The sequence below is a fragment of the Chrysemys picta genome, chromosome 5 (assembly GCF_011386835.1).
Source record: "Chrysemys picta bellii isolate R12L10 chromosome 5, ASM1138683v2, whole genome shotgun sequence".
NCBI lineage: Eukaryota > Metazoa > Chordata > Testudines > Emydidae > Chrysemys > Chrysemys picta.
This window is the reverse complement of record NC_088795.1, coordinates 29839889-29854210: the sequence shown is the minus strand read 5'-3', so window position 1 is coordinate 29854210 and position 14322 is coordinate 29839889. Positions and strand designations below refer to the sequence as shown.

Below are 14322 nucleotides of genomic sequence, written 5' to 3'. Positions count from 1 at the left end.
AGTATTGATAGAGAAACTGCGATTTGAGCCAGCATAAATGCAAAATTGGCCAAGGGATGCATGACAAAGGGACGTGTAGAAAGCAACTAGCAGAGGTAAGTTTCTGACCCGTGCAAACCAGCTAGTGTTTAAAGTATGTCCCATGATGGTTGTACCAGCAGTTATCACACAACTTGTCTTACACAAGCTGATGTGGCAGGATGTGTTACACAAAGAGAATGAAAAATTCTAGTCCCAGTTGCAAGAACTCAAGATTTTAAATCAAGATAGGATTGTTTTCTAAAAGATCTGCTTTTGCAAATATTTTGGGGAAGTTCTATGGCTTGTGCTCTACAGGAGGTCAGACAAGATGATCACAATGGTCCCTTCTGGCCTTGGAATCTATGAACTCAAAAGCTGCTGTTTCATTCTCTGATTGGATGGTGAAAGAGGACAGCTATCATTTTGGCTGGACATTTCAAATCTTTGGAAGAAGTATGGGTCGCTGTCTGATTGGGGAACCAAATTGGACCAGCCAAAAGAAATAGAATAAAATGGCCTATCTCCTTCAGCACAGTAATTCCTGAAAGCCAAAGACACCTGGAAGGCAGAAGATTGAGATCCTGGGCTGACCATCTGTGAGTCCTCTGGTAATAGCAAGTGTCTATTTCTTTCTGTTTTCCAGAAACTTGGATTGCCTGCTAGGAAACAGGGGCGGCAAGTTATATGGGTCGGTGGTGCCCAGGCTTCAGCAAATTCAGGGCCTGGGGTCTCTCCCCTGGCCTTGTCTGCCACTCCCGCATGCCTGCCCCGAATGTCCCAGCCTGCCCTAGGCAGAGGGCAGCTGCCTCCTGCAGCTCCGAGCTGCACTCCCTCACCAGCCACTGCCGCAGCCGACTACAAGGGAGGGGTGCTGGGGGCTGAAGCAGCTGCTTCGCCTGCAGAGGGAGGCACATGGCAGCCCTTCCCGCATCTCCCCGGCACGCGACTCCAAGTTGACTCTGAGTGGGGGAGGGACCTTATCCTGGCTGGACCTCCTGAGCAGCAGCTTCAGGGGGGTTGGGTGAGTGTCATGCCATAGGGACTGGGGAGAGGGACTCCTCCCCTCGAGCTCGCTGCTGCCGGTGAGGAGAGGGATGGGAGGAGTCCTCCTCTCTGGCCCCAGCCCCGGAGCAGCCTGCCTGCTGCACCACAAACTCCACATTCCTGACCCAGCCCCATGCCCCACAACCCAACTCTCTGTCTCAGCCCAGAGCCTGCACCCAGCACCCAAACTCCATCCCAGAGCCTGAACCCCAAACCCTCTCCTGCACCCAAACTCCCTCCCAGAGGCCTTAGGCAGGTGTGTATTGGGGGGGGGGGGACTTGGACCCTTTCTGGGCACCACCAAAAATTATACAAACCTGATGGGGAAAGTGTGTCCGTCCTTCACTCTACCTGTGTTTGCAGTGCAATTCCTGCTATGAAAAATAGCTGAGCTGTAAGCTTATGACTGAGCTGATACGTAACACACAAATTTGCTCTTGGCTGACCACCCAAATCAGTCAATTCGCCACTTCCTGAAACTGAATACCTAATTAGTAAGGAAGTGTACACACTTGTATATGTGCTCTAAATATTGTCAGAGTTGCTGTTTGTGTCTCTATTTTGGAACAGATTCTGGTCAAAATTGTTGAACAGTAGCTTTAAAACTGACCAAGTTACTGTGGTTAACTAAGATTGTAGAACTGTACAATAGTTAATGGTTTCATACTGCCTTTCAAGTTCTACAGCCAGAAAATGAGACCAAGTGTCAAGCTTTTTCTACAGCACTCTGTCTATACAGTCTGTCATAAATGTAGGCATTTATTTTAGGTAGTTAGGAGTGTTAGATCCTGGGGCTAACATTATTCATTGGGGAATAGGTTAAAAGCGTTGACAGCTACAGATCTATTGCGACAGAAACCTTGTAAAACTGGCATGTAAGTAACTGACCAAATTGTTTTATGATCTGGCTTTGAATTTTTTTTTTCCCCCTGTGTTATCAACACCATAGCTGATAAACAATTGGCACTAGTGAGGCCCTGTTCTGAGGAATTCTAAAAAAAAATCTAAACAAATTCACCTTCCTGAGATAGTAACAGAGTATAAGTGTTATTTTCTATTGCGGCTGTGTAATTTGAGTCAAAACCTAAATGGTTATATTGACCACTTTTCTAATTTAGGTAACTAAACCTGCAGCAATACCATTTTTGCTTTCTTGTATCCTATGCTATTGGTGGCTACTGTAAGGGTATTCAATCAATTCTAAAAAAAAAGTTTCAGCTCGAGTCCTTTCTCTTTAGTTAAGCAATCAAAATTAAAAGACCCCCAAGAAAAGTAGTATGGGTAATCAGTTAAACAGTTGCTTAATGAAGGCATGTTTTATATCTGAAGTGTACCCGGACAGCTACCCAATGTGCATCTTTGTTACTCTAGTCTTTTTTCCATGCACTTAAATGAATTTACAGTCTCTGTGAATCCTTAAAATGTTTCATGTACACTGAACTATACTTACATACACTAGGGTCTGAATAAGTATTCAAAAAAGGACAATTCATCATAAACAGTAACAAGCTTTTAAATTTCAATTTATATTTCATAAACAAGCAGACAAGAAACAGAGAATTTGTTCATTCTTTATCCATAAATATTAAACACCAGAAAATCTTCTCATATTTCAGTAATAAAAGAAAAAATATTTTTAACAAACTGGGTAAAGAGACATGAGTTACCATGTCTGCAAAACAGATATTATAATAAACATCAGAGTAGTCCTACTGGAATTCTGCCACTACTTTAATTAACAAACATATCATATGTTTTGGTCATTTATGCCTGCTCTGGAGATCAGAAAAAATGGGTTTCTCATCTGGTTCCATAACCAATGGTGCTGCTGTGTAATGATTCGTATTTAACACAAACAGCAGGTAGCTGCAGTCTATTACTGTAAATCAAATTTTTTCAGCTTGCACACTTCTTACTGGTTTGCCCATGATGTGTGTGCATCTAGAAAATTATATTTTTACACATTTAAAATACAAAGAACCAACTAAGGACCAGATCCTGTAAACACAGCTGCTTAACTTTATACAGGTGAGTAGTCTAATTGAGTTCAATTGGAGTACTCACATGTATACAGTTAAGCACCTGTGTTACTATATTGGGGCAATAAATTCTTAAGTATGTTCTTAAAGTGCCTGACTCATGTTTATTATGACTTTATTACTAAGCTTGTAATCCTTTCTACATCATCATGGCTGTGGGGAGAGGCTACTCAAAATCTATAACACTAGTATGTTTGAGTATGTGTGCACTATTGCTGTTATGTAATGTGAAGAAATAACATTTGACTAATTAAATACAAAAAGATGTTAAGGTAATAAGGCTGCACAATTAAAATCAGAAGAAGTCTAGGCTTGCAAAGTACGGTCCTGATCCTGCAAAGAACTCCATGCAGACAGACTCCTACATCCACGTGGAGCCCCACTGAAGCCAATAGGAAGGATTTTCCAAAGTGCTCAGTGGTGACCAGACTATACTCGTAGTGAAGCCAAGGATAGTTTTACCATATGGGGTGCTTAAGTGTAATATATACCAGACTTCACAGGACTGCCTATGGAATGTCCAATAGCCCAGAAACCCACATTGTTCTCAGTGCTATGTTACACTCTTCCAACATATTCCTTCCACTCCAGTCATCCCCGCCCCCGAGCCCCACATTGTGAGACCTCTTCAATCAGCCCTACTCAGCTTCTGTGACAGGGGTATTCCCTCCTGGCTTCTTGCAGTTCCTTTGTGGCCCCTGAGAACAGCCAAAGTAGTGTTTGGAGGCCAGAGCGGAGGGAAATTGCAGCCACGGTATGCTTGAGTCTAGAACTTGATTTAGACCAAAAACAAAAAAAGTAAAAAGTCATAAATCATATTTAAGGATTCATCCATAACTCACTCTTCATCAGAGTTCTCTCTGGTGTTACTTTTCCAGACTTTTTCCATCCCCACTTGTTACATCTTGGATTGACTACATCTTCCTGCTTATCAGAGCCAACTCATAGATAGAGCTCCTAAAAAAAAAAAAAACCCAAGAAACCAAACTTTAACAATGGCTACTTATTTATTATTTGTAGAAACTATTCATCTACTATTTCTATCAACCAGAGATTCCTTTTGAGATTTTAATTATCTATTTTGGTATCTTTATACAGCATCTTGGCTCAAGTAATCAGTTAGGCCTTGGCTACACTTACCCGCAAGTTCGACGGCTGGAAATCGAACTTCTGGGTTCGACTTATCGCGTCTAGTCTGGACGCGATAAGTCGAACCCGGAAGTGCTCGCCGTCGACTGCGGTACTCCAGCTCGCCGAGAGGAGTACCGCGGAGTCGACGGGGGAGCCTGCCTGCCGAGTGTGGACCAAGGTAAGTTTGAACTAATTCGAACTAAGGTACTTCGAACTTCAGCTACGTTATTCACGTAGCTGAAGTTGCGTACCTTAGTTCGAATTAGGGGGGGGTAGTGTAGACCAAGCCTTAGTTTCCTGGAGCGTTATTCTCAATCTAGGACATATTTTAGTTAAAAAAAAAAAACACCTTGATTTTTGTCCTCCTTTCCATGGATTGTTTTAGAATGTTGGCTCTCCAAAACTGTATCTGTTGTTGCTAAGGGCTCAATTCTCAATTGTCTTCAATGGGACTATCTATGTCCTTAAAGTTAAGCACATGCATAAGTGCTTTGCTGGATTAGGGCTTGATGCTCAGCTGCTTGGGAGTGTATTTGGATATCTATTACTCACATTGCATAGCACTGTTGATTTTGATGATACTACTCTCCAATTAAAGTAACACTGAACGTGAGGAAGGGTAACAGACTCTGGCCCATGGTAAATATGTCAACTTATTAATTTTGGAATAATGAAATAGATTTGTACATATTAATATTTTGTAAAGAAGCACCGAACTGAATATTCCACTAAACACAATTAAATAGAAAAGAATGTAGAAAATGGCAATCCAAACCACTCATTCAGTAATATCTCAATAAGCAAACTATAAAATACTTCACAGATCATATGTTACTCCACAAAAATTATCTGTTTGGAGAAAATTGTTACTGGTGATGTAATGTTCTCTGAGAACTGTGGCTTAATATAATATAGGATTGTCACATTTCTTAACAATATGGAAGTCTGTATTCTTGGTCTTAGATTAATTGTGAAGAAATAAAAATCCAAGGTTGGCTGTGCTTAGAAACATGGAACATGAAGGAGTTCTGGGGAAAAAAAAAAAGATAAGGAAGAATTAAAAGCCCTGGATTTAGCATTACATGGCAGGAACGTATTACTTAGGGATTGAAAAATTGAGGCAGCGATATCACAAAGTGGCTAAAGTGGATATGGAATTTTGATTTAATTCCCTATATTATGACCTTGTAGATAATATAATACAGATATAGATCTATGGGTTCGATTATTAGAAAAAATAAAGCATGTAAAAGTGTCTCAACAAGCAATGTAATACAAGCAGTATGAAAAGTACTGTTATTGTCCTAACTAATTAAGGACTTCTTTAAGTCTTTGTCTGTGTAGATCCCACTATGAAGCACATGCACCTCATGCATATGAGACTGGAATCTTTTGATCAATATTATCTGCTGGGGCTGCACCTGCACCCTGTGTATCCCCAGGCTTCCCTGCAGGACATAAAAGGTAGAGCAGCCCCAACCCCCTCTCAGTTCTCTCTCATTGCTCTTCATTTATGTTCCTGGAAAGAATCCTTGCTCCAAGTCAATGTACTGGAACTTTGGGCAGTTTGACTAGCCAGCAGGGCCTTTCTGCAGCTCCTGGAAGGATCCACAGTACAGATCCTGGCAGACAACACTTCCATAACTGTGTGAGCAAAACTGGGACTTTGAAAAATTAGGCCTTAAAAGAGTAAGATGGGGACTTTAAAAATGAGAGAGGAAGCCCCCCGCGATATACTTAAAAAGGAATACAGTAAACCATTAACATCTAAATTACCTTTTTGTTTGCACACACATTGATTATTGTTTCATATTTAATGTTATTCATACTACAAAGTAAGGCCCTGAGCCAGCAAATATGCACATAAGCAACTTTAAACATGAGTAGTTCCATTACATGTATATGCTAATATAACAGCATACCACCATTAGAGATGGGCCAGACTTGGAGAGATCAGTTCCACAGCAGAACTATCCCAAAATTCAGGGATTTTTTAAATCCAGTCTTTTCGTTTGACCTGATATAGAAGTATTAGGGGGTTGTGACGTTTGCATTAGCTCTTTGCCTGCATCTAATCTTTGCTTACAGCTTGATGAGGATTCAGAACCAGGGATTGAGTACCAGTCCATTTGTACTCATTTTTGAAAATGGCTAGAAAATCAAAGCACAGCTCACTGATTGGTGTAAAATTGTACGGTTGTAGAGACATATAATGATATGACACATGATTGCAGTGTAGCTGCTTTCACAAATAAGTATGGGAACATGAAAACAGCCACAAAACAGACAGTACTAATACAATCTTTGAAGAAAAACCAGTTTCTTTGGACTTGCAAGTGTGTGCATGTCTGCATTACACATACTTCCTGGGCATACTGACTTGCCCAGGGCACAGTTACAATTACATCTAATGTGGTACTGATACTGAACACAAAGAAGGTTGGTTCCTTAGCAACAATGTCTCATAACTTGCTCACACGTCTCAACAGAGGTATTCAAATAATATCACTGGCGTAAGCAGTTACCAAGCATGGTGATCTACAGATCTATTGCAATGGACATTAGTAGCAGTAACTTTATTTGTTCAGTTCAAGAAATAACACACACAAAAGTTATGGTGTAGATGATGGTTCAGATTCAGCTCAAGTTTACCCAAGCTACCAGAGTGAACCAAGGTGCATAGTCTCCCAAGCTACAAAGTCCACCAGGCAGAAGACAGTAGTGGTGCAAAGTGATTACAACCTCCTCTCTGCTTGGGTGCTCAGAAAAAGCCACCAGTACCCATAAAAGCTCACTCCTGACCGGGAAGCATGTGTGACTAGGATAAGGGTTGGCAGAGCCAGATGCCCTGATTCAGTGTTTTCCCCAGAGCAGCTCCCACAGATGGAAGTCGGTGTGGATGCCTTATTTTAAATTAAGGAAAACAAGAAAAGAACAAATATATGATCGGAGAGAGGGAAAGAGAGGAGGTAGGTAGGGGTGTGTGTGTGCGTGTGTGTGTGTGTGTCTCTCTCTCTCTTTCCTGAAGGGGCCCCGGCTTTCAAAAGTCTGGAAAAATGTGGACTCAGGCAGCATGTGTTTTCCCAGTTCTGCCATAGACATAATTAGGCAAATCACTTAATCCCTCTGTATCTCAATTCCTCAGGTGTAAAATGGGGAGTCCGCCCACTCCATCATGTCTATTTAGAGAGTGGTTCTTATATGTATAACACCCAGCACACAGCTGGGGCCTCTAGGTGCGTCTGTAATATAAATAATAATATACAGATAAGAGTTATAATAGTTACTTACATCAAAATTTGGGCCATAGGAAGCCTATGCTGGTTACCAGTCAGAAGAAGGGATACCATCCACTGTGGGAAGAAATACAAGACTTAAATAAATAGTTCCAGACCTGTGGAATAGTTAGGAATTTCCCAAACTTCAGATTTAAGTGGCATGTTCATAATCTTTATTTTCCTTTCCACAGGTTTGTTCAGATCTCAGGAAAGAAGATAGAAGCGCAGAATAAAAATCGATATTTTCTTTAACAAAGAAGTGTGTAAGGAAAACATCGAGTAACTTTATTTTTAAAAAATTAGCCCTTAGCAGTTTTCTCCCCATTCCTTACCAAAACACATACCGTTATAAGATTTATCTAACTCTTACAATGATAAACTCCGCATCGCCTGGGCTTACTCTTTACTTTTGTAAGCAGGATCTGAATGAGCTCTCCCCTGGGAACAGGACTTCAGGAGCTGACCTTGTTTGCATGGGCACACCCACCCTGCCTGGGTGCTCACCATGATGGGACTGCTTAGCCCAAATTATCACTTTTGGCTGGTGTTGGATCACAAGTCATTTTGTTATTGGGGCAATGGTACTAAAGGGTTGTGTATCCTTGTTGTGTGAATCATGGGCAGCAGAACTGTGCTTCGCATACCTTGATTGAGGGATTCGCCCTCAACGAATCTGCACTTGCTAGGCAGGAGACATGGGTGCCAAAGTCCAATGGAGTTGAGAGAAGGTGGGGACAGGTATGTGTACTTGGTGCTGTGGGCCCTGCCTAAGAGTCCTAGACACCATTTGACCCTTTCTCTCTCCACTGTGTAATAAGAGAGCTGGTTAAGATTCAATTGAGAGTCTTGTTGGACACTAACAGAGCTGAAATCACTGGTAACTAGGCCTTTGAGGCCTGCTTTGGGAGAGTGTCTTTGATGCAAGAGACTGCCCAGCCTGCACTAGCAGTGAGGCTCCCCCACTAACTGCTGAAATCACTGAGAGCTATATGAAGTGGTGGGACCTCAAGACATCCCAGAAGGTGCAGAGTGGAGGTGAGCAGCCGGCAGGGCATTCAATGGAATAGAGTGGCGAGCAGCCGGCAGAGCGGAGTGGTGAGTGGCCGTCAGGACAACTGATGCTAAAGCGAGTGCCTGGACAGCAGAGCATGCCAGGTGCCCCGCCCACCAGGGTGGGAGGCGAGCTCATGCAGATGCACCTCTGAACTCTGGGTCTTCAATGGCCAAGGACAACTGTGAATGGGTTGTGATGGAGTGAACTTTTGGTTGCTGGATTTAAGAACCTGAGGCAAAAGGACACAGTCCAACGTACTCTGGGGTGGGTCTTTTGCTCATGGTTTTATGTTTATGAATCCTGCTTGCGGCATTTTCCCAAATTAATCCTGGGTTACTTCCCTCCTTTTATTAAAAGTTTCTTTTCTACACTCAAAGTCTATGCTTGCGAGAGGGGAAGTACTGCCTCTTGGAGGTGCCTGGGTTAGCTGGTTTTGTTGTATTGCTGAAAAGGAACCCCATGACTCTTGTTGCTGCTGGATCCAACTGGCAGAAGGGTTACACATTGTACTGTCACTTTTCTCATATTTGGCTGGTTTTCATCTGTTTACAGCAAGTAGATGTCTGTCAGACAGTGGAAATTGATCTTCATCCAAAGTCACTTCATTATAAAGTTCCAGGGGTCCTTTGAGTATAGGCAAATCAACCCAGGTGTCATTGCAAGCACCCAGTCTCCTAGTAGTTTGATTGGTGGAGTGTCCCCTGCATCTGTTAGCAATATTTTCCCATTTCATGAGCTTGATTCATCACTGTGTTACTCTGAGTTTTATATCAGTGTAATTCTAGTAACTGCAGTGGATTTGCACTTTGGTGAAGCAACTCCCTTGGCTCTGGCCTAAAAAAAAATTATTAGACATTGATTAAGTTCAGGCTTTTCTTTCCCTTGGCAATTTTCAATCAAAGCCCAGCTAAAGCATCAAGTTTTCAACAGTTCTTTTCCTTAAACTCCGGTTAAAATGCCAGTTTATACAAAGTTGCAATCCCCTATTTAAATTAAATGGCTAAAAGCATCATAATATCTCCTCTGGATTCAAGTTATTTAAACAAATATAAACTTAGTATCAGGAAGGGACAATCTCTTTTACCCTAGCTCAATGTTATTAAAATTCATCTTGCAGAGCAGATGAAATGTATAGGCTTCAAGAATGTAAAATAACTCCTCTTTGAAAGTGCCTCTTAAGTAGTTAGATGGAGTTTTAGCAGCTTGATCACTGTTTGCTATCAGCAGCTTGAGAGAGGGAGGAAGTCTCAGTCTTCTGTTTCTGGTACAGATCCTGCTCTCCCATATGGACAATATGCTATGCTGTGGCAGCTGTTTTCAGTTGGCTCCCCAAAAATACCTCCCCTCTTTTGCTTCAGCTCTAGTAACGACAATATTCTATGGCTTCCTGGGAGCTCAGCTTCTATGCAGCTTCTTGGTAGAAGAAAGAGAGGAAAAGAAAATAGATAGGAAACCCTCTGATAGCATTATTGAATCCTCAATGGCAAAAAAATGGCTACTGGGCACAGCGTAGAGTACTTCTGTAAAGATAATTTGTCACATCGTATCAGGGAAGAGATTTAAAAAAAATAAATGCATTGTGATGGCATACACTGGAGTGCAGATATAAAAGTACTCTGTGATATGCCTTCCTTTATAACAAAAACCGAGGGAGAACTTTTACAGTTGTATTACCATAGTGTAGAATACTGTCCAAGAGGTGGAGTCCCAGAGTTACATATTCTGAGCAAACTTAAAACTAGAAATGAGTGGGCAATGAAATACTGAATACCAATCTAGGTAACAGGAAAATGAGCAGATTTGAGTAGAACAGAATATTTTTATTTGCCTGCTTTTCACTGTACTGATCTGGATTAGCAGTCCAGGTAGTTTCCCTTTCTCTCCCTCCCTCCTATCCCCACCTCCCAGTCTTGAATGTTGCTAAATTTCCAGACAAACAAGTGTTAAATTGGATTGATAGAATTCACGTTTACTATAATAATAATTGCAAACTGATTAAGGGATAGATATTGAAAGCAAATTGCAGTCAAGTAATTTTGGCTGACTAGTAGATGTATCAGATGCATAGCTGCATTATTTTCAAGGTATGTACTATGACTGAAATCCTTATTTTTGGTTCTGAAGAAGCAACAGCAGACAAATTTACCTTCCATCTTAAGCCACAAAAAGGGTTATGCTTTATCCTGTCAAGTGCAGTTTTGGTCATAGTGATCCATGCATTTTTTATCTCCAGGCTTAATTGTATAAATGCACCATTCTAGGATTGAAGCTATCAACCCTTACGAAACTCCACTTGGTGCAGAATGCAGCAGGTTTTTGCTGACAGTTATGGATCAAGAAGAGCACATCATTCTGGTGTTCTGATCACATCCCTGGCTGCCCATTGCATGAAGTATAAAATCTTGTTGTGTTAATCTGTACCGCTCTATTGGCTGTGTCCAGACTATATCAGAAACTCTCTCCCTCCATGATCTCAAGAATAGGGTGACCAGACAGCAAATTGTGAAAAATCAGGACGGGTGTGTGTGTGTGTGTGGGGGGGTAATAGGCGCCTATAGAAAAAAATGCCCCAAATATCAGGACTATCCCTATAAAATAGGGACATCTGGTCACCGTACTCAAGACAATGGAACTTTCAGTGATGGGGGTGAGACAGAGTCTTCTTCTTAGAGTAAGGAATGGTTTTCTACTTCACAGCTTTCAAGACAAACTGCAATGACTCTTTGGCCTGGTCTACATTAGGCGTTTATGTCGAAGTTAGTGCCGTTACATCGAATTAACCCTGCACCCGTCCACACCGCGAAGCTATTTAGTTCGACATAGAGGTCTCTTTAATTCGACTTCTGTACTCCTCCCCGACGAGGGGAGTAGCGCTAAATTCGACATGGCCATGTCGAATTAGGCTAGGTGTGGATGGAAATCGACGCTAATAGCTCCGGGAGCTATCCCACAGTGCACCACTCTGTTGATGCTCTGGACATCAGTACAAGCTCGGATGCTCTGACCAGCCACACAGGAAAAGCCCCGGGAAAATTTGAATTTGAATTCCTTTTCCTGTCTGGCCAGAATCTCATTTTCTGTCTGGACATCGTGGCGAGCTCAGCAGCACTGGCAACGATGCAGAGCTCTCCAGCAGTGATGGCCGTGCAATCTCAGAATAGAAAGAGGGCCCCAGCATGGACTGATCGGGAAGTCTTGGATCTGATCGCTGTGTGGGGCGATGAGTCCGTGCTTTCCGAGCTGCGCTCCAAGAAACGGAATGCAAAGATCTACGAGAAGATCTCTAAAGACATGTCAGAGAGAGGATACAGCCGGGATGCAACGCAGTGCCGCGTGAAAATCAAGGAGCTGAGACAAGGCTACCAGAAGACCAAAGAGGCAAACGGACGCTCCGGATCCCATCCCCAGACATCCCGTTTCTACGAGGCACTGCATTCCATCCTAGGTGCGGCCGCCACCACTACCCCACCACTGACCGTGGACTCTGAGGATGGGATATTGTCCGCGGCCGGTTCCTCGGACATGTTAGCGGACGGGGAAGATGAGGAAGGAGATGAGGAGGACGAGGCAGTCGACAGTGCTTACAACGCTGATTTCCCCGACAGCCAGGATCTCTTCATCACCCTTACAGAGATCCCCTACCAACCGTCCCCAGCCGTTAACCCTGACACAGAATCTGGGGAAGGATCAGCCAGTAAGTGTTTTAAACATCTAAACATTTATTTTTAACAGAACAGGAATATTAAGAATAACAAAAATGGGTTTCTCATGATTAGTTTGCCCTAGGTGCTTAACGTTTCAGTCCTGGGCAGTGCAACTATTGAAAAAAAATCTAACAATGTCCGGTTTTGCATGATTGTCCTGCCGAAGCCGCTCTACTGTTTAGTCACTGCTAGTGCAGCTAGAGTAAAATGCGGTCTATATGTCCGGGGATGGAGCAGAAATCCTCCTGGGACATCTCGATGAAGCTCTCCTGGAGGTAATTGGAAAGCCGTTGCATCAGGTTCCTGGGGAGAGCGGCCTTATTGGGTCCTCCGTAGTATGACACGTTGCCGCGCCACGAGACAATCAAGTACTCAGGAATCATTGCTCTGCACAGCAGGGCGGCATACGGCCCTGGTCTTTGGAGGCTTTCCCGAAGCATTCTTTCTTTATCAGTGTCTGAGATCCTCATCAGGGTGATGTCGCTCATGGTGACCTGCTTTGAATTAGGTAGGGGAATGTTAGTGTTGGGACTGCTTGCCGGTTCCTTTACAGAACTGTAACCGCTGGTTTGCAGCCACGCGGTGGAGGCGGGAGAGGGGCAGCCTACAGGGATCGTTCCCGGGGACAGCCGCGAGGGGGTGGGACATGGGCAGAGTTCCTGCTTGCCGGATTGCTGGCAGCAGGGACTGACATTGCTTTCAATGTGAAATGAGTACATTGCTAATATTAAAGTTTTAAGCTGCCACAAGTCTACGGCTTACCATGTCTGCCTGCTACAGAAATTCCGGTGTCCTGCCCCGCTTCTCAAATGTGCTGTGCAAGACCCCAGGCACTGAATGCGAAGGCCGAGAATTCGACCTTGTGCTGAGTGCGCATGTGATAGGTGCTGTGCATGGTCTTGTTCACAGAGAAAGACTATGTTCTTTGTTCACAACTACATTTATCTTTCTAAAAAAACAACAAGGAGTCTGGTGGCACCTTAAAGACTAACAGATTTATTTGGGCATAAGCTTTCGTGAGTAAAAACCTCACTTCTTCGGATGCATAGAGTGAAAGTGCATCCGAAGAAGTGAGGTTTTTACTCACGAAAGCTTATGCCCAAATAAATCTGTTAGTCTTTAAGGTGCCACCAGACTCCTTGTTGTTTTTGTAGATACAGACTAACACGGCTACCCCCCTGATATTTATCTTTCTGAGGAATTCACTCCCTTTTTCCCATTCCCACAGCCACATCTGCGACTGTCTCACAACCTAGCCTGGCATCACACTCCCAGAGGCTAGCGCAGATTAGGCGTAGGAAGAAGAGGACACAGGAGGACATGTTCTCGGAGCTTATGGCCTGCTCCCGAGCCCAGGCAGCACAGCAGACCCAGTGGCGGGAGAACTTGTCCCAAATGCACCAAGCAAACATGGATCGGGAGGAGAGGTGGCGGCAGGAAGACCAGCAGGCGACTCAAACGCTGCTTGGACTACTGAGGGAGCAAACGGACACGCTCCAGCGCCTTGTGGATGTTCTGCAGGAACGGAGGCAGGAGGACAGAGCCCCGCTGCAGTCAATCTCTAACTGCCCTCCCCCGCCACCAAGTCCCATACCCACCTCACCCAAAGTCCAAAGAAGGAGGGGCGGCAGAGTCCGTGCTAACTCTCACTCCACCCCTGCAGAGAGCTCTAGTAGTAGAAGGCTCTCATTCCCCAAAATTTGACAAGTTCTTTCCTTCCCGCCTGACACAAGCCCCCGTCCAAGTTTCACCTCCCAGTTCCATGTGTAGTTGATAATAAAAAATTCGTTTCTGTTAATTACTGTTTCCATCATGTTCTTTTGGAGGAGGGGGGGAAGGGGGTTGGTAATTGGACAGGACAGTCACCTTTGGCAGGGTACATAGGCGGGGGCAGGTACAGCAGCAGGGCACATACACAGTGCAGTGACTAGTTACCCTGGTCAGTCTGGGAGGTGGTTTTCATGTTATGTGGTGGGGGGTGGGTTGCTCTGTGACTTTGTGGCGGGGGAGGGCAGTTACAGATCTTAAGCGGCGGTCCTTATCCTGGATCA

General features: G+C 43.7%; 1 protein-coding gene across 1 annotated transcript; it reads left to right on the top strand.

The window, feature by feature from the left end:
* The first annotated feature begins 11091 nt into the window (after positions 1-11091).
* Positions 11092-14050, top strand: LOC135983902 (myb/SANT-like DNA-binding domain-containing protein 1). The gene is made up of 2 exons (XM_065597648.1): positions 11092-12261; positions 13500-14050. Exons 1-2 carry the CDS (start codon positions 11481-11483, stop codon positions 13973-13975), a joined length of 1257 nt encoding a protein of 418 aa, XP_065453720.1. The 5' UTR covers positions 11092-11480; the 3' UTR covers positions 13976-14050.
* The last annotated feature ends 272 nt before the right edge of the window (positions 14051-14322 follow it).